Source organism: Saccoglossus kowalevskii, chromosome 3 (assembly GCF_978046115.1).
Source record: "Saccoglossus kowalevskii chromosome 3, keSacKowa6.1, whole genome shotgun sequence".
NCBI classification, from domain to species: domain Eukaryota; kingdom Metazoa; phylum Hemichordata; class Enteropneusta; family Harrimaniidae; genus Saccoglossus; species Saccoglossus kowalevskii.
Window position 1 is genome coordinate 15,666,360 of NC_140643.1, and position 24,243 is coordinate 15,690,602.

The 24,243-nt window shown below is 33.7% G+C and overlaps 2 protein-coding genes and 1 long non-coding RNA gene across 6 annotated transcripts in view; 2 read left to right on the forward strand and 1 right to left on the reverse strand.

Annotated features, from left to right (window-relative positions):
• LOC100375048 (GDP-fucose transporter 1-like) overlaps positions 1–13,339 on the reverse strand; it is a 57,987-nt gene extending 44,648 nt beyond the window's left edge. The window contains exons 1-3 of the mRNA XM_006824118.3: positions 13,077–13,339; positions 9,892–9,952; positions 9,077–9,217 (exon numbers count right to left, since the gene is read on the reverse strand). Of these exons, the coding sequence (XP_006824181.2) occupies positions 9,077–9,217; positions 9,892–9,952; positions 13,077–13,195 (321 nt within the window). The 5' untranslated portion in view covers positions 13,196–13,339. The remainder of the gene's footprint in view (positions 1–9,076; positions 9,218–9,891; positions 9,953–13,076) is intronic.
• Positions 13,340–13,518: 179 nt separating this feature from the next.
• On the forward strand, positions 13,519–22,898 carry LOC100374896 (dolichol-phosphate mannosyltransferase subunit 3-like). 4 transcript variants are annotated; one of them, XM_085496813.1, is made up of 6 exons: positions 13,699–13,788; positions 14,068–14,193; positions 19,303–19,439; positions 20,548–20,577; positions 20,833–20,910; positions 22,705–22,898. In XM_085496813.1, the coding sequence occupies exons 3-6, from the start codon at positions 19,317–19,319 to the stop codon at positions 22,756–22,758; spliced, it is 285 nt and encodes a 94-aa protein (XP_085352939.1). In that variant the 5' UTR covers positions 13,699–13,788; positions 14,068–14,193; positions 19,303–19,316; the 3' UTR covers positions 22,759–22,898. The 4 variants fall into 4 exon arrangements, with proteins under 4 accessions (XP_085352941.1, XP_085352938.1, XP_085352939.1 ...); XM_085496812.1 differs by lacking the exon at positions 14,068–14,193 and having other exon boundaries at positions 13,696–13,788; XM_085496814.1 differs by lacking the exons at positions 13,699–13,788; positions 14,068–14,193 and adding an exon at positions 14,513–14,569.
• Positions 15,881–18,224, forward strand: LOC146747512 (uncharacterized). The gene is made up of 2 exons (XR_014928858.1): positions 15,881–16,092; positions 17,995–18,224. It is a non-coding gene; the product is annotated as an uncharacterized LOC146747512 (long non-coding RNA).
• Positions 22,899–24,243: the final 1,345 nt, after the last annotated feature.

The window sequence follows — 24,243 nt, forward strand, 5'->3', positions numbered from 1 at the left end:
AAATACGACTGGTTCCTTCTCCTTGCAAAGATTCTCTTGTTCCTCAACTCGGCCATTAATTCACTGATTTATAACGTTACCTGTACCAAATACAGAGAAGCTTTCAAGCAAGCATTTGCTGGATGCCGATGCCTTTGTCGGCGAAGAAGCACAGGCAGCAGTGGAGGAACAGTGATATCATCCCCTACAAGATCCAGGGCAGGAAGCCGCCACTTTTCAGTGACATCAATATGCGATGTTTCAGTTCAAACTGACGAATACTACTTCACATTTGATGATGAAGTTGGGACAGATTTGTAAGGTATAGATTTTGAATCATATTTCTGAACATTGTAAGGTATAGATTTTGAATCATATTTCTGAACATTGTAAGGTATAGATTTTGAATCATATTTCTGAACATTGTAAAAGGAGCTAGAAGTAATGTACTAGAACACATCACTGGTGTATGTATTTTTAGTTTGTGGAAAAAATTGTATAATCAGAACTAAATAAGTTATTTGTGATTGCTCACTATAGTTAAAAGAAATATAAATATAATTTGAATTGACATGCTCAAATTAAATACATTGTATTCATTTAGAACATTTTAAATTAGCTACATGTACCATATTTGCTCTAATAGAAGTGCTTTTCAAATTGAAGCCAAAAATTGCTTTTATTGAGGGCAGAATAGTTAAAATATGATTTATTTTAACCATAAATACATTGCTATCATTTATATAAACCCATGTGATACTTATAGTGCAAAATACAGCATACTGGTATGTTATTTTAGTGAAGCAGCTTCAATTCTTCATACAATTAACAGCACTGTAACTTTAATAGCTACCGGTATATTCTTATTATTTTGCTTAGCTACATCTTGAATTAACGAAAAATACTACCGGTAGTTTGGTATACTAGCTAATCATTTTTCATAGTTGTCATAAGTACATTAGAAAGGAAGAGGAGGGAAGGGAAGAGGAGGGAGGTGGATTCTACAAAAAGCATGATGGCTACACCAGACATATAGACAAAAAGTTAGAATGGTTGTTCTGTTAGTAGTGTATCAATGGTAAAAAAAAAAAGATCTAGTATTTGATAAATGCAACTGTCATTTTAAAAGTTCTTCTATTAGAGATGTACTATGTACACTATTTGAATTTCATCTTTAGAAGGATATTCATATTATATTTACCAGCACAGCTTTTAAAAAATGCTCCCGAGTATGTCATGTATACTACTAGACAAGAATATGCATGTCCAGTTTAAAGGAGTGTGAACTAACTATTCAACGCACATACTGAGCTTAATGGTAATTATGACAACAAGATGTGCTTTTAGGATACTTGCATGTAAATAGCTGAAAAGAAAATTTGATTCAAATGAAAAAAACATTACCACCAACAGATGTATCCAAATTGCAACACCATTATATACTCTTAATGCATTGTAATTACTTCAGCAGTAACGCAATTTCTAGAAATTCACAGATCATATTGTGTATTGGCTGATGCACATGTACAGTAAGTGTCTCTGATTAGTGGAATTCCCATGGAAACACCTTTAATTGTTAATATAGCATACACATTTTACCCAATGCATTTAGTACCACAAATGTTCCACACATAGATTGGCGAAAAAATAAAATAAAGATTGTGCATCTGTAATCATAACACACAATATTGTAACAAAATAACCTTGAGAATATATCATATTTTGTTTTTTGTTTTTAATAATATTATACTTCAGGGTTGCCTTTATCTGATGCCAAACACCTTAGAACACAGCAATGGAACAATGTGAAGGACGGGAAATTGATTTCCCCCATTCTTCATCCCAATCAGTTTCAAAAAAATGTAAATACTGTGTATGGATGTGCAAAACTGCAATATAGGCCACATGCTAATCATTTTTTCTTTTTTTCAAAAAACAATAAATGTGTTTTGTTTTTAAAAAAAAAAATCAAATTTCAGAAATGTACAGTACCTTTCATGAGAAACGTGCAAACGACGTCATTACGAAGGACTGCTTCGATCCAACAACAGTTGCAGCACATTACCCAAGTTTCCCACACATTACACTACTATGTTTACATTGCTATCATTAAAATGCCAATCTTGTAGTTTGTACGTATTTTATAATAACCACAGATCCTAACCAAGTAGATCAAATACGTCATGTAATGTATCAACATGTATCACATGAGATAAGATTTATTCGTAAATGTTTATTGATTTGAAATATTTATACAATGTATATTTTATGCAGTGCTACGATAACAAAATTAAATTCACATGGAGATATTTGCATTGGTAGTATTATACACGTATAGAAGTGTGCGTGTTTGAGGGGATCAATATACATGTAGATAGGGAGGGATGGTCGTGAATTATTATAAAGGAACTGGGAATCAGCGAGTATTAATCTGTTATGGATCAAGCTGATTACTGTGTACTGTCAGGCACGCTGGCATCAGTAGCCAATCAGTGGTAAGTATGTGTACAAATTATTATTTTATAATCAACAAATCTGAATTTTAACAGAAAAATTAACACAATTCATCTGGTCATTTGACCAATTACATGTGCCTATTAGGCAAATCAGATTCAGGAAGTTTTCTTTTAAGTAGTTCCTGATAATAAACAGGAGCCTTTCCCCACATCACATAATCAAACTGGTACATACCCAATAGTAGTTTATAAATAAATAAACGCTGCTCGGACTGATAAGTATGATATATTGAAGATAATATTTGGTAATCGTATTCCTAAATAACTAAATAACTAGTTCATGCGCGTTCTTACGTTCCTATGTTCTACCTGTACGTTATCACACTTGCTTCTATGCTATCGATAAAGAGCCATTGCTCGAAACGTCTAGCTATTTTTAATAGTTATTTAGGACTACGATTACCAAATATTATCTTCAATATATGGTACATACCCAGTGTTGTGAGAGTACCAAGTGTTAAGAGGTTACACACTGTGGTAATAGAAACATGATGCTCTTATAGCCCCATGTCAGGCAACGTACAAAGGTAATTGATTCTCGTTATTTGGTGGTGTATTTTGTATTTGTGCATTTTAACTTTTCATGGATGAAATCAACACACAATTTATTATCATAATTATGGCGCAAAATCACTGCTGTAATATTCATAATCTTATATATCTAATTTAGGGCCATGTAGTGATGAATAAGCCAATGAGAAACAATTTTAACAGAACTTGATGGGAGCTGTTCACAACAACTAGACTTTAAAGGAAATCAAGCACCATTTAGGGCTGATTAAAAACCCTATAAGGACCTTTCACGTACATCACAGCTGTTTTACATGGTGACCAGGAATTGTACAATTCATTAAAGTGGGTTTAATTTTATAATTATTGGCAAGGCTTGATCTGTATGGAGCATCAAAAGCCATTTCCTATATGTCCAAAGAGTTTTCTTTGTTGGCCTTTGATTTTCCTTATGTTATTTCTATAATCTAAAGTCATTTTATAAAATTTGGCCTTGAAAATGGGTGCTCTCTAGCTTAACTGTGAAGCCCAGCTGTTCCTTCATATGACCATAAATGGACAATGAAATGAGTTTGATTGTACTTTGTACAAAATTATAATATAATATATATATAATATAATATATATATAACAATTAAAAAAAAAATCAAATCAGTCAATGTTCATTTAAAAAGCTTGTCCCAAATATTGCTAAAAATAGTTTCTGATACAGAGGATGAATACAGCAAATAAGATAGCTGTATATCTAGTTCTATTTCCATTGTTGTTTAATTTAGGAACTATTTCAATTTCACATATTTTGCAAGTTTTATCAATTATCAAACTCACATCTCACAAATGGGGAGAAGTCAAACTCATTTCCATAGAAACATGAATTGTACTTTGTGTTTTTATGCCCTAAAATGGCCTTTCAATTTCGATAAAGCTGGGTCACATTTTGAACTTCGGAGTTTTGTGACGTTTTTGGGACTACTTTATTGCAGATGTCAGAATACATACTTTTGTAATGGGGTTATATGTCACCTGATCACACGAGTGAATTGATATGTAAAAAGTAGTACCGTTGGTGTAACTGAAAATGGCGGAATAAAGAAGAAGTTAAATTGGAAAGCTCTCTGGTTTCTTTGATGTTTCGTGTGTTTCTGAGTCAACACATCACAAGTTGGAAATCAAGGCTGGTGTCGAAAATATCTGACGGTTATATTTACCGGTAGTTGTTATTATCAACATGAATGGAAGAAAGAGTCAAAAGTAGACATTACACCTGACTAGTCTTGACTGCATTTCACACAATATATATTTTGCATGTGGAAAAGGCTTACATAAAAAACCTAAAAGTAGCTTTGCAATCTAAGGTGAATTCTACCACCACCAATAATCACTGGATGAATAGACAAGCAGCCTATCGGCTGAGATAGCTCCGCTGTTAGCAATGCACATTTCAATTAAAGAACTGAAGACATCATTAGAAAATGAACAATATGTATAGTATCAAAGCAATCGAACTTGCAGTTTTTAACAAGAAGTCGAAAATATCACTTTCTACCAAAAATGACAAAAATATTCACCGAAATTAGAGAATTGAAGATATCATCACAAAATGAACAAATCTGAGAGAGGTCCACATGTAGTACCTATATATGTAATATCAAAGCAATCGGACTTACAGTTTTTAACAAGAAGTCGAAAATATCACTTTTTACCAAAAATGACAAAAATATTCACCAAAATTAGAGAATTGAAGATATCATCACAAAATGAACAAATCTGAGAAAGGTCTACATGTAGTATCTATATATGTAATATCAAAGCAATTGAACTATTGGTTTTTAACAAGAAGTCGTAAGTATCACTTTTTACCAAAAATGACAAAAATATTCACCAAAATTAGAGAATTAAAGATATCATTACAAAATGAACAAATCTGAGAGAGGTCCACATGTAGTACCTATATATGTAATATCAAAGCAATTGCACTTGCGGTTTTTAACAAGAAGTCGAAAATATCACTTTTTACCAAAAATGACAAAAATATTCACCAAAATTAGAGAATTGAAGATATCAACATGAAATGAACAAATCTGAGAGAGGTCTACCCAAGGTACATATACATCAAGTATCAAAGCATTTAGGCTTGTAGTTTTCAAGAAGTCACAAAAGTAAAACATTAACACGGACGACGACGGACAATCACTCGTATGATAAGCTCTGCTCGACAAAGTCGACAGCGGAGCTAAAAATGTCATTTGTATTCTATTAATTTTATTTTTGTCAAGTAACAAATTTGGGATTTTATAAACGCTCTATACAGATAAGCTAATTTGCATATTATAATATTTTATTTGAATAATTCTTCTTGAATTTGTGTTATAAGCAAACCCTTAACATCATCCACTGAACAGGCATAGGACAAGATACTCGTAAATCTTAACTTGTTTTTGGGCAAGTATGTATTCACTTTGGGCATTCATAAAAACAAGATTTTTGTGCACTAACTACAAATCAATATTTTACGACCTTAAACATATCATTCATTAAATAAAAGCATAGATCTCAATATATATGTACTAATAGCAACAGCTGCAGACCAAATGCAATATATACTCCTATTAATACATTATAATCTATAACAGCACCACAATTTCTAGATATTCACAGATCATGTAACATGTCTTGTCATTGGCTGATGCACATGTAAATGTTAAACTGTCCCCGATTGGTGGGATTCCTACAAAAACACCTTCGTTTTAGATATTGATTACAATCACAGCTGTGCCAGTCATCAATTGATGTACAAATCTCCATGTGACTTTTTTTATAATCACTAACCGGCATACAATTTACAACAGACACGTGGAGGATGAATATGAAATTTGGAAATCAGTTTTTCAACTGAGATGAATGCAGAAGTAAGGGTGTAATTAAGAAAAATAGGCATTTTATATTCAAAATCAAACTGGGTGGAGATTGGCTGGCCACAGCATGTTCATATAATATAAAGTGTAACCGAGATGTGATCTTATGCAATTTAATTATCTATTATGCATTGTAGTTCCTCAAGCTTATTGATTTGTTTTTATAATGGTATATGTCAGTAGCTCCTGTATTGATTTTGTCACGGCATATGTCAGTAGCTTCTGTATTGATTTTGTCATGGCATATGTCAGTAGTTTCTGCATTGATTTTGACATGCCATATGTCAGTAGTTTCTGTATTAATTTTGACATGGCATATGTCAGCAGCTTCTGTATTGCTTTTGTCATGCTATATGTCAGTAGTTTCTGCATTGATTTTGACATGCCATATGCCAGTAGTTTCTGCATTGATTTTGTCATGCCATATGTCAGTAGTTTCTGCATTGATTTTGTCATGCCATATGTCAGTAGTTTCTGTATTAATTTGTCATGGCATATGTCAGCAGCTTCTGCATTGATTTTGTCACGGCATATGTCAGCAGCTTCTGTATTGCTTTTGTCATGCCATATGTCAGTAGTTTCTGCATTGATTTTGACATGCCATATGTCAGTAGTTTCTGTATTAATTTTCACATGGCATATGTCAGCAGCTTCTGTATTGCTTTTGTCATGCTATATGTCAGTAGTTTCTGCATTGATTTTGACATGCCATATGTCAGTAGTTTCTGCATTGATTTTGTCATGCCATATGTCAGTAGTTTCTGCATTGATTTTGTCATGCCATATGTCAGTAGTTTCTGTATTAATTTTGTCATGGCATATGTCAGCAGCTTCTGTATTGCTTTTGTCATGCTATATGTCAGTAGTTTCTGCATTGATTTTGACATGCCATATGTCAGTAGTTTCTGCATTGATTTTGTCATGCCATATGTCAGTAGTTTGTGCATTGATTTTGTCATGCCATATGTCAGCAGCATCTGTATTGATTTTATCATGCCATATGTCAGTAGATTCTGTATTGATTTTGACATGCCATATGTCATGAAGGCATACAGTATGTCAGAACTTAAATTCAAACTTGGCAAGGTGGTAGCTTTTAGTTATCATAAGCAATAAACCTCACGGTTTAGAACCAACATTGTGCTCTCGTAACAATTGACAAGATTCTGATTAATTAACAAGTCATTGTCAATGACACGTCCCCGTTCCGTTCATATTTGAGTGACATATACATTCAAAGCAGATCATGACCGAAATGCACCTGCATATGTACAACACATTGTACTAAATCTGAACAAAATCCATGCATGCATGACTGAGATCCGGTTCTGGAATTGTGAAAATACGTGATTTTAATGCATTTTCGGCCTTAAAATGGCCATCATTCAGCTATTGCTAAGCGGATCATGAAACAAATGCACATACATATTTGTGACATGATGTACCTTGTGTGTGTGAAGTTTGAACTTGATCAATCCAGACATGTCTTGGATACGGATCCAGAACTGAATTCTTTAAGAAAATGGCCGCCAGTCGGCCATTTCGAACTTGATCCGAAAAAAAAAATGACGTGCATCAAGGTCCTATTATGTTTAATGTAAGTACCAAATTTGAACAAAATCCGTCCATGCATAACTGAGATCCGGGTTCGGAATGGTGAAAATGTGCGATTTCAATGCATTTTCGGCCTTAAAGCGGCCCCCATTTGGCTATCGTTAATGGGATCATGAAACAAATGCACATACATATTTGTGACATGATGTACCTTGTGTGTGTGAAGTTTGAACTTGATCAATCCAGACATGTCTCGGATACGAATCCAGAACTGAATTCTTTAAAACAAAATGGCCGCCAGTCGGCCATTTCGAACTTGATCTGAAAAAAAAAAATGACGTGCATCAAGGTCCTATTATGTTTAATGTATGTACCAAATTTGAATGAAATCCGTTCATGCATAACTGAGATCTGGGTCCAGAATGGTGAAAATGTGCGATTTCAATGCATTTTCGGCCTTAAAGCGGCCGCCATTTGGCTATCGTTAATGGGATCATGAAACAAATGCACATACATATTTGTGACATGATGTACCTTGTGTGTGTGAAGTTTGAACTTGATCAATCCAGACATGTCTCGGATACGGATCCAGAACTGAATTCTTTAAAACAAAATGGCCGCCAGTCGGCCATTTCGAACTTGATCTGAAAAAAAAAATGACGTGCATCAAGGTCCTATTATGTTTAATGTATGTACCAAATTTGAATGAAATCCGTCCATGCATAACTGAGATCTGGGTCCGGAATGGTGAAAATGTGCGATTTCAATGCATTTTCGGCCTTAAAGCGGCCGCCATTTGGCTATCGTTAATGGGATCATGAAACAAATGCACATACATATTTGTGACATGATGTACCTTGTGTGTGTGAAGTTTGAACTTGATCAATCCAGACATGTCTCTGATACGGATCCAGAACTGAATTCTTTAAAACAAAATGGCCGCCAGTCGGCCATTTCGAACTTGATCCGAAAAAAAAAATGACGTGCATCAAGGTCCTATTATGTTTAATGTATGTACCAAATTTGAACGAAATCCGTCCATGCATAACTGAGATCCGGGTCCGGAATGGTGAAAATGTGCCATTTTGATGCATTTTCGGCCTTAAAATGGCCGCTATTCGGCTATCGTTAATCGGATCATGAAAAAAATGCATGTGCATATGTCCCATATAATGTGTGATGTATGAGTGAAGTTTGAACATAATCGGTCCATGCATGTTCGAGATACAGGTGATCACGGACGCACGGACGCACGGACGCACGGACGGACGGACGCACACAGGGCAAAACATAAGTCCCCGTTTTCGGACTCCGTCCGAACGGGGACTAATAAGGTTTTTTTTTGTAAACCAGTGACTTTAAGTTGCATTTTTTATCTAATGCATTTTTTGAGCAAATAGAGACACACATGGATGTGTTAACATCGCTAGGTACATGATAGGCTTTTGTGTTAGTTATATGTTTTATTCTCTATCACTTTTCTCTTGCTGTGTTTTTTCAAACTTTATTGTTGACCCAACAAGGGAATATAAAAGTATTTTACTCACGAACATAAGAAAGACTTAGACAGGGAAAAACTAGCTATTTCACAAGCACACTTACCTCACGGGACACCCTGTAGTCAAATTTTACATCTGGAAAGTTTGAGAAAGCTGGTACAAATCTTCCAACTATCCCAAAAATGCCGCACAGTATTGCTGTTATTACACATTGGTAGAATGTTACGAATAGTGGTGCATCAAGCTGACAAATAACAAAAAAAAAAATTCAACATATTAGAAACAAATATTTTGCAGCCTGGAAGCATATAGGTTCACCAAGATAAAAAGTATGTGCATGTAATTATTTATAAAATTATTTATCAATCAAGTTTAGTAAATTGTAGAATTCCATAATTGAGTTTCCACTAAAAATAAAATGACTTTAGCATTCATATTTTACTGGGCGTTAAATTCATAGATTTTTTTGCAATGTATGTGTAGACAATAATCTATTTTATCAGTAAAAATTGTCTAGTCTAGATGAGAAGAACTAATCACAACCGGTTTACTTCAATATTAAATTCATACTGATAAGTAAACACTGGCAATGGGCTGTTATATTTGTGCAATTGCCAGCTACCGCTGAGATCAACTAAAAGTCAGCCACTTTATCAGTATCATAAATTGAAACATTTGTTACCTTGGAATTGGAAAAAAATTAAAATTATTTTCTAATAGATAACGCTGTGGAAATATGACCTTTGACCCATATAAATTTGCATGAATCATTGTATTCATGTGTTTCATTCTCTTAAGTCTGAGGATAGTATCTGAATTACCAGTACTATCAAAAAGTTCTCTACTAAAACACACCTTACATAAATGTAACAATTCTAAATAGTAAAGATGTTATTCATGGCCACAAGTATTACTTACTTTCAAATCATCGCTACTGAGTAGATATTTATTTATAAATACCATGGATATAGAAATAGTCCTTAGAAAAAAATAATAATAATAATATTAACACATGTATGTCAAATTTTTATAACCACAAACTTGACTTATATTCAACCTCTCAAACGTCTGAAAACATAATATTTGCAACTCCCACAGGGAATGACACTGGCCTGAAAATTTACAACTAGTCCTCCAAGACCAGTGGAAATTACATCTAGAAACTTGTTGACTGCACAAAATGATGCTCTGAATCTAGTGCTAGTGATATGATAGAAGAAGCAACAAACGTGATTTCTCAAAGGAGAAACTTGAGCAAAAGAAAAATGTTGTTCAATGACAAGCAAGTATGAATCAGATACAATAATTAGCATTTTATGTATTTTGTGGTTTACATAAATAATAAATCATAAGCTCCGAAATATGGTTTTGACTTTGTTTTTACTCAAAATAGACCAGCATTATCAATTACCAGTATTTACTGTGCTAATACATGTATGTAAATAATTATATGAATACCAATTTGGAGTTTCTTTCAACTTTAAAAGGCCAGATTCACATTTTACTTGTACCTGCAGTATGCCAGTATTTAGGGTGCCATTTATTAACAACACTCGTTTACATGATGTACTGTAAAATGACTAATTTTCACTGGGTTTAAATTTTGCTGATTTACCATTTTAGGCACATTCAGTGGGTTTTAAATTAACAGTTTTATCATTTAGATAATGTGTTCAGTGCTAAATTTTATATATTCACTAGATTTTAATTTAGCGCATTTTCCAGTCAGGGAAATAAGCAAAATTAAAACCCAGTGCAGAAGTTAACAAAAATGTCAACCCTAACTGCTTTTAATGCTTAGCTATGACTTTTTTGTGATTTGTTGTAAATCCAAAGAAAGTTTGTTACCTGAACAAAGTCCTTGCAAAATTATTTCAATGAAAGAACAGTTATAAATATGTCTATTTTATGATTTGTCTGTCTCAATTGAACGTCTTCATGAATAAGACGATGTAATTTTTAAAAAAAAGTATCAAATTTTTTATGAATAGTTTTCTTCAATCTCTAGTTGATCTTGCTGATTTTAATGATCAAACTCTTTTTTCAGCAAGTGCTGTAATAAACGAACTGTGAAAATTATTCGCCTATTAATTTCCCTTGAAACAGATTACAGTGCAATAGCCTTTGGAATATTCTTATCTGTGCTTGTTGTGTGCATTCAATTGTTGGAAATTTGCATAATGAAAGTCTCACTATATTTGAGGGAGATGTTTGAATTTGCAATTAATTAAATTTCATGATAGTGAATAAATAATAGTAATTCATTGTGTTCTCAAGTGTAGAAAGCTCATTAATTAAAAATTCAAGATTTTAATATAACATGCAATTCCTTCACTCGAAATCAGCACCAAGAATATCAACCATCTACAGAACACTATTGGCAATGTGATTTTAATATAGTAACAAGATTTCACGATATCCAACCATATTTACATCCGTAAATTGAATTTTCATTTCAAATATAACATGGGTTAAATGAACAATTTAAAAACGAAGTGTATATAATTTTACCACCAAGCACCCCTGGCAAAAATGTTGGTGTCCAGAGGTGCCCACTGTTTGGATTAAAAGTGTCCAAGTCAAAACAAACAGTACGCTGCTAAGAATGTTCACAGGGATATTGCAATGTTGAGTACCAAGGGAAATTGATAGTGGTTTTCAGATCAGTTTATTGTGTCACATGCTGTAACCATCTGTTACAATTTACTCACTTACGGTATATTTTTTTAATCACCTGTTGGTCAATGTGTTCTCATCAATGCATATAGCGGTGCAAACCACCATTAACCCTGGTAGTAGGTTTGGAAAATCTGTTAATATTTTGGGTGACATACTTCTTCCTGTCACTATTTTTGGTGTAATATTTGTCTATTTTCGTGTGTTTTTCTATATTTTTGTTTTAGATAAAAAAGTATAAAAAATATTTGGGTTTAATTTTGTGAGAAAATTAGTCTTCTGCATTCAAAAGTTGAATTACTTTATAACTTGTTAACAAGCTTCCAAGTTCAGAAAATATTTAATTAAGGAGGAATTTCAGACCAAAAAAATCTTAAATGTGACAATACAAATTTGAAAATTTGGGTTTTATTGGAAAGGATCTATTGTCTCATTTTTAAGGCAAAAATTCACTGCTTCTGTACGAGGTAAACTTTTCCACCATTTTTGTCTGATCACTTGGGATTGGTAGCTATGAACCTTAGTTTACTGTAAAATACTTTATTTAAACTGGAATTAATTTTCATTGAAAAGGCATTATGGTCGTTTTGTATGTTTTTTTCCTTCACTGATACATGTATGTGATGAGTTTAATGTAAAATATCGTAAAAAAGGTATATTTGCTAGATTTTATTTGCACTGATTCGTCCCTTCAGCAAGAATAGAAAAAATAAACTCCAGGTGAAATTAAAGTACTTTACAGGACTGGTATTTTAAGTCACATGACCAATTCTACCAGATAATGAATGTTACAAGTACTGTATTCATATTTTGAACCAATGGCAGAATTATTATTATCCATTATTCGGTGATCTTTCATGATTCCTTAAATGTAATTGTCATGAATCTGATAGCCTATCATAGGGTTTTATTTTTGCCAAAAATCGAAAAAACACGACACATAAATAAGCATGTTAAATTATATCGACAGATGTAAGTCACTGGTTTGAAGGTTTTAGGAGAGACAGCACGATGATCAGTGGTTGTGAGTTTTGTAATTTATTTTATTATTTATATATTATGCAAAATGTAATGAATTGAGCATTCAACCTTAAAAAGAACATCGGTGACAAGCCTGACGATCACTTTACAATTCATCTATATTTATGAAATTTATAAGAGAAAGGCCGATTTTTTTTACTGGTAAGTGTACAAGTAGACTCGTGGCAATTTAGCTACACGCCCACATTCAGTATACTAGTATGAGAGAAACTGCCAGTTTATATTATAGTTACGACCGTCAGCTTGCATCTACGTGGGTATCATGCAATTTTGTAGACTACTACGTCTGTCACGGTAATGAAACATGTTATATTACCGTACGTTTTTTCAGTCAAACCGACACGTTTATCATCACCAAATACCACAAATTCATAATGCAAACTTACCAATACAGAGCTACAACGGCTGCAATTTTGACATATTGCACCAACAACGAAGAATACTTGCTGCTTTCCATGATGCCGCCACTGTATCGACTGTAGGGAAATCGGGTGTAAGGTCTCATTGCCCCGACACTGAAGCTTTTTACCAAAACAGGAAATTATAATATTCAAATATCAGCTGGCAGCCGGCTCAAATCCGATGTAATGACACTGCCGGGTGTTACAGTCCTGGTATTTACTGTAGTAGCAAAGTTATCTGTGTTCATGCGAGTGAAGCGGAAGTAAAACGTGTAACACAGGTCATCCAAGGGATTGTTATCGATGTTGTAATGAAAGTATGCTTTTTATTGGTTGAAAGTTGAGGAGTGGTACAAATATATCCAATCAATTTGCTGCTTACAAAAGCTGTTTGAGCTGTGGTGAATTTACTTGTTTACGGCAGAGAGGACGATTTTGTGTTTGTCGTCCTTATTATGCAATATGCGGAACATGACAATATTCAAGAAAAACTAAACAAGATGATGTTATAATAGTAACTTTATTTGACGTTTTTCAGCGACAAATATGTAGAACTAACTCAAATTTACAGCTTTGCGACACATGCTCAACCTCTGACCCGGTAAAGGTCGATTGCTGTATGACCTCGGTTAGCAGAACAAACAGCTGGGTAGATCACAACAGCTTATTTCTCACGTTTTCACACTATAGCATACAGGTAAAGTGGACATGTCATTGCAACTAACTTTTTATTGTCATGGTTTTTAAGCGCCGTCAGTTCACAGAAAACCAGTTGTTGAACAGCTAAAGGTCTATCGGCACTGACGCGTTTTATTTCATGCAAGTATTTCATCATCTTCTAATTTCGAAGGCCATGCATTCTACTGTATAATACAGTCATAACACAAGTGTTTTAAACCAAGCCTACGTTCCTTTTGTTGTCTCTGTGTCATGCCATTACGACGTGCAAGCAACCTATTATATTGTTTCTTGGCAGACACTTGTTAGGGAAACAATTTTGTGACAATCCAATCCGTCGAATATAGAAGCACAGCCCCTCCACATGGCGTGAAGCTAGGCGATTAGGTGCCGTACGCGAGCGCCGGTTCGAGTCACGCACGCAGTACGTATTTACTATAATTAGACATAGTCTTTACCTTGCCGTTTATTCGGTGTTATTTGCTTACTTTACTTCCTATGTCGACAGCAACTATTAGTTTAAAAATTATTTCTCAGTACTTATTCACTGTTAAAATGCTGTACCATTACTTTCACCATCCTACTACAGCCAGATCTGAAGGCCTTTGCCGCATTCTGGCCATGCTGTGTGGCGCGTATCGCGTGGACGGGTTTCACGTTCTCTGCACGTAATAAGCTCGGTTATTTAATATTAAGCATCCTTTTTTGGGGATGCCCGGTGGCCGAGGGGAAGACGTGTAGTGGCGTGAAGCTAGGCGATTAGGTGCCGTACGCGAGCGCCGGTTCGAGTCACGCACGCAGTACGTATTTACTATAATTAGACATAGTTTTTACCTTGCCGTTTATTCGGTGTTATTTGCTTACTTGCCCTCCACATGGAGGAGAGACTGTGATAGAAGACGGGTATTCACTTGTATTGAATATTTGCGTTTCAGTTATCAAAATATTATCGGAGAATATTATGTAAAAAAACACAAAAAAACACAAAAAATTCTATCATTGATGCAGCCTATGAAGAATCCAAAACTTTTGTGCATGATGACCCGTGGCTTAACTTTATCCAAATATTACTAGTGATAACAGATCTGACTATGATATTTTTAAAGATAAGCTCAAATATTAGTACCGTATGAAGTGTAAAAATTTGTTGCACAATTGTAAGCCTAACTTTTACAGTTGTTGTAAAGAAAATTTTGAATTTGAACAATTTAGATAAAATTAAATATTAAAATCAAAGAAAGCTTAGAAAGAACTCCCGTGTGCTTAAGAGTATTAGAGACACAGTAAAAATTAATTCAAAATTGCTTGAGATATTGATGGAAAAGCTGAAAACTAATTATGCAAATCAGAAACTTAAAATGAACAGATTTGAGTGTAAAGCTAATAAGGTCTGCGCAATGTAACAGACCATCCATGTACCATGTTTCATTGAAATGTGATCAGAATCAAAAAAATATGAATTATTAGGCTAATTAGGGAATTAATATGAACAGATTTTAACCCAAAACTGATCATATTTGTACATTGTCCTAGAGCATCTATGTACAAAGTTTCATTGAAATGTGATGATTAGTACTTGAGATATCAGTGTGAAAATTAATTAATTATGCAAATTAGGAGATTAATATGCATAAATATATACCAAAAACAACAACAATTGGCTCTCTGCATAGTGTAGATTCATTTAAAGGTGATGATTAGTACTCGAAATATCAGTGAAAAAGCTGAAAATTAAATAATTATGCAAATTAGGTAATTAATATGCATGATTATTTACCCCAAAACTAATCAGGTCTCTGCATAGTCCTGGAGGACCTATGTACAAAGTTTCATTGAAATGTGATGATTAGTACTTGAGATATACGTGAAAATCCGAAAATTAACTAATTATGCAAATTAGGTGATTAATATGTACAAATATTAATCTAAAAACTACCTGCGATCCGGGCGGGGGGTTTAATTTGGGTCGTGTCTGTGCAATGTGTGTGCACATTTTCATGTTACCAGCTTTTTCTCACACATGTGTGATCCAATTCAGTTCAGAGTTGGTAAAGAGACAGAAATTGATGGTGCTATGGTGCACATCAAGTTATTTTTTCGATTCTTCAAAGTTTCACTGTGTTTTTCCTTGATTTTTAACATTTTTCCTTCAAAATCCGACTTTTCCCGAAATTACCCGAGTTTAATCCGAGTTTTGATGACGCTTACGCAGTTCTCGTCTCGGTGGAAATCAGTCAATTTTGTGAGGATATTGTATCCCGGAATTGTATCTTTATTTGCGCAACGCTTCTATGGACAAAATTGTGTCTCGTCAATTTCAAAGGTAAGAAACTGTGCTTGTTATGGTATATATACACTTTGTATTATCGTTTGTGTCTCGGGTTTGGTGATCGTGAGAAACTATTGCTAACCTGTCGAGAGTTTCGCCAGAAAAACTGCCTTTTTATTATGGTTGTAGGAACTGATTATGTATTGTGTAAATTGAAAGTTTACCTCGTGACTTAAGAGGTTTGCAGTGCTCTCACCGGGATTCAAACGTCGTGGTGGTGTCGGCGCAATGCTGCTCTGAGATGCTTGCCAGACTCTGCCTCGCTCAAAATCATTATTGCCATGCTTGATTTCCGCAACATTTACATTTGTTTATGATTTCCACAGCTATTGTTCTATGAGATGCGTCCTCGCTGTTCATAAACAGCCATAAACAAGTTTAGTTGGGTCGGCATGTACTCATTTAAAGTGTTGGTTTATTTACGTAATCCACTGATCACGCAATAGGCGAAGTTAAAAATATGTTGCTACTCAGGAGAGCTTGCCCACAACGCTAACTGTCCCAATATAAACGTACCGGTACGTTTATTTTTTCCACAAAAAAATTCCACCCGGCACATTTTTATTTGGGACGTACGTTTATTTATTTTTCTAAATCCGATTAAAAAAATCATGCCTTTTTCCCCATGAGAAACGAAGCCAAAAGATCGCACTAAAACATCGGTAAATCTGGTCTTTCGTGTTGCTTTCACCATGAGGTCGCTGAACTGTCATATTTAAATGCTTTATGGTAATTTGAGCACATGGGCACCATCCAGCATTTTGATTGGTTGATTAGCGACTTGACCTATCTGGTCAATAAACACGCGTCGTGGGCATGGATAACATGGCGGATATTGTCTCATCGAGCGTTAACATGTAACCGAAAACATTTGCTTACGATAAAACTAAGTTGAATTTTACTTGCATTTCATAACAATTCAACGAATTTATTTTTTGTACGTTAATATAATCACTACTGAGTACTAATCAACAATTACAACACTTCGAAAACAAGTAAGCTACCGTACCGTGATCATTTGCTACCAACAAAAAAATAATGCATAATAAATATAGTGAATATTTTTTGTTGTCATGTGAACAGTTTTTTTGATTGACTGTAATTTTCCAACATTTCATGACGTCTATTGTAGCACCAAATTATGGCCTTTCACTCCTCCTTGACGTCTATTTAAACTATTATACGGCATCTTGTCGCCAGCCACGAATGTCACACTAGACGAACTTGATCGATACTGCCGACCATTCCATGCATTTTTTATCGACGCACGACGACACGCAAATCGAGAAAAGTATTGTCCTTGCAACAATTTCGCGCAATACGTCACCACTATACAGTGACTGATTTAATTTTTATTCAACATTAAAACAAACTACAGTGAGTTGCTCTATGGTCGTATAAAAATAAAATAAACTACATTAAGATACAGTAAAGTTAACCAACTAAACAGAATGCTAAATAAAGCTAAATAATATTACAAACACATATAGAATCACAATAAACTTGTACGATCACATTAGAGTCAAAACTATGGAAAGAATATTTTTATATTTGGTGGAGCTGCTCATATATCATCTGCATACATTTTTGCATGTATTGTGCAGTTTCCCAGCCAGTCAGACTCCAGTAGTGATTGGTTTGCTACTTCATTACATTTTGCAGCCTTTCAAACAGTATATTGCTACACATGCATCAATTGTTGTCCATGTATATTCCTAATTGCTCAGTGAAAACTTGCAATTTCTTTCTGGCTGGTATAAATATATTAAATAATATGTTTTCGTACTGAAAAGACAGTACACAAATATCTTTTTTAATTAAATTTAACAGCTAATGGGAGCATATATACTACAACCTCTGCTTACTTTTGACTAAATGTTTTTTTGTTTTTTTCAGGTGCAGAGCCAGAATTTTTTTCTCGGAAAGCAAAGCCACTGAAACTGCATATATTACAAAAGCATACTATTCGCTGCATGTCTGACAATTGTATAAAGTTTTGCAGTTCGTCTTTTTTTTTTTTGAGAAGTGCTGTCAACCAAAGCATAAATATGTGTTTCTCTGTACATAAAAGTTCAATTTCACACGATTTGTTAATATTAATGTATGATAAAAAAAACTTGATAATATTTTTCTGGATTCTTGCACTTTATTTGTATCATTGTCATATGAGAAGTACTCTTGTCCTTATTTAGAGATATTGAAACTAATTCAGGGCCACAAACTACATGTAGATCTGTACATGAAGTACATGGGAAGTAAAGTTGTTGACACAGGTAATGTACACCAACGATTGTCATTCATGACCTGTTTGATTGGATAAAGTTTTACGACTTGGAGGCCATTTTTTCCCTCAAAAATCTAAAAAAAACAAGCTTTTTCTAGCTGTTAACAGCTTTTTCTCAGATGCGTGTCATCCAGTTTTGTTCAAAGTTGGTACAGGGACAGGTAATAATTGTTTACAAGTGCACATCGCATTATATGTTTAACAAGTTATAAATTGCCCCAGAAAAGCCAAATGAATATATTTTTACCCCACCCCCTAAAATTGTAACACATCAATTCTGAACAGAATTTTAATACAGCTCATAATGAATTGATTCACTCTGACACAAACTAAGTTCAATATAAGTTTTTAAATTTTTTTCTGAGCGGGGACTATGACATGACATGTCATGTCTTGTCTTAATTAATATTATTTCAAGTAATGATTCTTTCATTCATAGCATTTTCGCAATATTTTTTTATATTCTTGATATGTTTACTTCTATAAGTTTTGTTTTCCTGAATGTTTTTTTTTTTTTTTAACTTTACTCAAGGTTTCTTTGGTATGTTCCAAATGAAAATTTATCATATTGTATAGAAGAGCCAATCAGCAAACTGAGGAGTGGGGGGTTACCAATGTTAAAAATGAATAAAAAAAAAAAAAACATAAAAAAACATCACCTCTGTTATTAATACATGGGGAAATAGGTAATAGTCTTCTGATTGGAATATATTGTTCCATTCCAATATTTTGAATTTCTACCTAATTTCTTCAAACCTAGAAAGTTTATTGGGATAGTTATATATACCACAGTAAAGGAATACAGTGCCTTGCTGACTCTATGGGCGACTGATTAATAAGTAATAATGATTATTCTTTCTTACAAATTTGACGTTCCTGCAGATTCTATTTAACATGTTAATGTATTTTATTTCTTACAGACTTTAATTGTAGTATGGCAACAAAGTTAGTTCAGTGGCTTACAGGCCTCAGTCTATTTTTCAGTGTATGGGCATCCATAGTTTTTGATCTTGTACCTGTTAGTTTTGACCAAAGAATATATCAAGTTGTACTTCCAGTAAGTATATATTTATAAATGAGGTGTCAAGTTTGTGTCATACATTTAGTTTAGTGAAATAAAAATTGCTACAATTTAAGAATTGGAATGTTTTTTGTTTGTTTTTTATGATATTTATTTACTTTTATGTATATAACATACATGGACAAACAAAACATATACATTACATTACAGAAGGCTTAATCTCAAGATATGATTGGAATGTTGAGGCCAACCTTATACAGGAGTTGTTCAAATAAAGAATTGTTAAAATTTAAGGATTGACATGTAAACATGTTTTATTTAAATACCGGTAGTCTAAGGAGATTTCCCAGAATCACCAAAGAACAATGCTTCTATGTTTTTAGACATGCAACAAACTCCAAATGACATGCATCCTTGAAAATTGAGTCTTATTGCCCTTGAAAAAAAAAACATTGTGGCTCTACTAACTACTGATTTTCTTCCAAATTTCTATGAATTTTTAATAAGGATGTGGTTTAGAAAAGTTATTTATTAGAGTTGCCTGAGGAAGCACAATTCAAGATGTCAATCACCCTGGTGACAAAAAAATTGGTGATACCCCTGGTAATAGCCAAGGGGGTGTGGAACTGCTTTTCAAAAAGATATTTTATATACTGAGTATTCAATTTTTTTTTTTTAAACCTGATACTGTGTGTTTATAAGGCAGGGCAGACTGTACTTCAGAGTAAAAAGTCATAACACTGTATTAAATTGTGTGTATCGTCCAGCATGCGAATGATGTGGTTTATTCTGTAATTTTCTCAGACTGTATAGACTCTGTAGACTGTAGCTTTATATCCTAATAATGACTTATTTTGACCACACAGACACACTTTTGTCATTTAAATAAATGCCCACATTATGAGCAAATATACCCCCAGTGTATAATGTTTTTTTTTTATTTACATCAACTAAGGCTTCATGAACTCCATATCGGCGAGGGTGCAATAACTATCACTGACGATATTGGGATAATGTTGTATATAACCCGTAATAATGTGCATTGTATCAACCACTGCTGTTTAAACGTGATGTAAGTGATGATGCGTCAAGTTCAATGTCATCCTGAAATAACTGTAGAAATCTCTTGTTTTTACTCTTACAGCTTCCCATTTACCTAGTAATAGCTTTTGGGGTGAGTATTGTATGTTGTGTAACTTTTCTACAACTTATGCAATATCAAATGAGAATATAATACCTGTGCAGTATATTCATGATGTAATTATAGCACTTTCGCAATCACTTTGAGGCAATCATGAACTTGAAGACTATTCATTCATCAAAAGTTCAAAACATGTTATACCATTAGTGAGACTGCTTCTTACTTTTAAAATGAACCTGGAAATAAATTGTACTCATTCTTTGTGTTTTTTGTTGTTGTCACATACAGTGTTACGCATTAGCGGTTGTTGGATATAGAACCGCAACTTTTAATGATTGTGTGGAAGCTGCTGAAGAATTAAAAGAGGTAAATTTAGTCCTAACAACTTGTCAGAACTGGTCGGAACTGGTCATAGAGAACAATTGGAAACACCATAGTCGTCATGCAGCATCTTGTTCAGTGTGTCCCATGTGATGTATAGACTGACAGGAATGTGAATTTCTGATAAAAACATTCACTCATAGATCAGCACTATCTGCTGTGACAATGCTGCCAATAAGTTGTTTTTTATTAACCAAGACACAAACATGTAATAAGAGCAGCAGTGAACTATGCCTCAATTTTATCTGTGGGGTGCCAACGACTAGTTCTCCCCAATCAGTCACATGTATGCATGCAAAATGTCAACAAGTACATAAAATGTATGCCCATGTATGCAGAGCTGTATATCTCCATGTTTATTTTTATTTGAAAGTCAGAACTGGTTAGAACCAGTTAGAACTGGTCATAGGACACAATTTGAAGCACCATAGTTGCATGCAGCATCTTGTTCAATGTGTCCCATGAATTTGGTCCTTTAACAGGGTAGATGCTTTCAAGTTTAACTTGATATATTCAGTAGATGCTCCAAGGATAAAAGTATTTATTCCGGTAAAGCGCACTACATATATGGTGGAATGGTGAAATATTTGTTGATCCAAATCAAGCTTTAATTCGGAAAAGCATTTTAATCTTAGTATAAAAAAAAATAAAACCTGGTCACTGCATTGTTTTTCAATTCTCCCTAGGAAAAGTACCACAACTTTTTTTTGTTGGCTTTCCCGGTAGTATGCCTAATATCACCATATTACACTGCCAATTTTTAGTTCTGCTATTGAGCGGAGCTTATCATATGAGTGATTGTACGTCGTCGTCTTTGTGAATTTATATATTGATTCACTCATTGAGATCTTGATTTATTGGTGACTAAAATAAAATTTGTATCAGTATTTGATCAAATTTCAGAATAATTATCTACATCACTGTCATTCAATGATTAATTTTTTAAATCAAAATCTAACCCCAAATTCCTGTATATCATATATTCTTTATTAGACGTGCATATTAGCCCAAGATGTGTGTTTGAGTGAGATTTTAATAACACCAAAATCTCATGGATCCATTCATGCTCACTTAACAAGTTATTTACATAAAAACCTGTGTGTTTCTAATTGAAATTACGGTATATCAACATATTGTACAACATATCAACATATAAGCAGGTGTAATTTTTTTTTCATTAATGCAATATACACAAAAACATGTATTTTTTGATCTCGTTGCTGACACTCCATACTGTAGACCAAATCGAATTATGATTTGTCATAAATTAAAAATGTTGTGATTACATGACACACAATGGGATTCGCTCAATTGAAAATTAAACCCACTATAAAGACACATGTGTAGTGATTGTTATTGTATATACCAAAACAACCAGTGTATATATCATTGTGTATCAACAAATTTCATTGTTTCATTGAATGAATATTCAGATGTGTGCTACAAGAACAGTGTTTTCATATCATGTAAATCATAGTGCAATGTAGTCAGCAATATACAAACGACAATACTAAAAATTATGTTTTCGTGCGTATTGCATCTTTAAAATTAATCAAATATGTTTAACATTAATTAAATATTGCTTTCAAATACATGCATTAAAAATTTGGATTAACAAAAACGTACTTTGAAACAATTCCCCACTCTACTGTAAATGGCTTATTTCTCACCTGCGAGTTTCAAACTGTCACGTTTGATGGCGAGAAATAAAAACCTTTTTTTCTGCCTAAATATATGTATTTATTTTTTAAGTTTAAAATTAATTTTATTTATTTTCAGGAGATCATGCAAGCAAAAGCTGACCTCAAAAAGAAGGGACTCAAGATGTCATGAACTCAGCTAAATTATGCAAGAAAAGATTTATTTCAATTTTTATACGCTTTAAATTCTATCACGCTGACAAAGTCTAATATAATTTGTTTTTAATATCCTGTCCTACTGAACAAATAAACTATATCATGATTTCTTAGAAATTGTCTATCTTTTACCACATGCAATTACAAATCCCTGAATTCAAGGTCCTTGTTATAGTCGGTCTTATTGTGACATCAATACATTTTTGCCAACAATTAACATGCGAATAACTGATATCAAATGTCACTCACTGATCAGTACTAGGTTGCCTGTAAGTTGTATTATTATTGGTGGGGACACGTACAAGTCATTACAAACAAATTGTCATGCATATGTGCGACCACTGTTACTGACCGTGCCTTATCTTTGAACAAAATTCAGAAAATGAATCATGAACGAGCTGATTCGCTTTCCATAGTTCATGAAACAACAAAATAGTGACGCCCATTGACCGAATGTGCACCGTTTTTAAACTCTTAGGGTATATATATATCTTCCATACCTTCTATATATATATATACACATTATCTTAAAAATAATAATCCAATGTATGTACAGTACATTAAACAAAATCCAGTCATACACTACAGAGTTCCGGAATAGCTCGATTTCGATGAAATATGGCCTCCATTTGAATCAAAACCATGAAACAATTGATATGCATCCCAAGGTATATGATGTGTGTGTGAAGTTTGAATGCTGTCGCATATCCAGAGGACAGAAGTAAAACATACTAATGTACGCGTGGAGGTCAATCCATCAGTTCCTGTTCTGTCCGAGCAGGGACTAATAATCACGTCAGTAAACAACACCATTATTTTATTTTCGGTCGGTTCTGGCCGACCTGACACTGCGAATATGCACCAAACAAAAGTGTACATGTATGCAGAGGTTTGCATAAGTACATTCATTATCTCAGTGTATGACAGAAAACTAAATTTCAATTACCAGGACTAGAATGAAACTCTAAAATCAAAGAAAGCTTAGAAAGAACTCCCATGTGCTGAGAGTATTGGAGACACATTAAATATAATTTGAAATTACTTAACTGAAAACTAATTATGCAAATCAGAAAATTAATATGAACAGATTTGATTGTAAAACTCATGAGGTCTGCGCAATGTAACAAAAACTCTATGTACCAAGTTTAATTGAAATGTGATTAGAACCAAAAAATTATGAATTATTATGCTAATTAGGGAAATAATATGAACAGAGTTGTACCCCAAACTAATTAGGTTTGTACATTGTCCTAGAGCATCTTTGTACTAAGTTTCATTAAAATGAAAATTAGTACTTTAGATATCAGTGTGAAAGCTTAAAATTGATGAATTATGCAAATTGGGTAATTAATATGTACAGATTTTAACCCACAATTATCCACTCTGTCTATTGTCCTACAGCATCCATGTATAAACATTCATTGATATGTGATGATTAGTACCCGAGATATCAGTGTGAAAG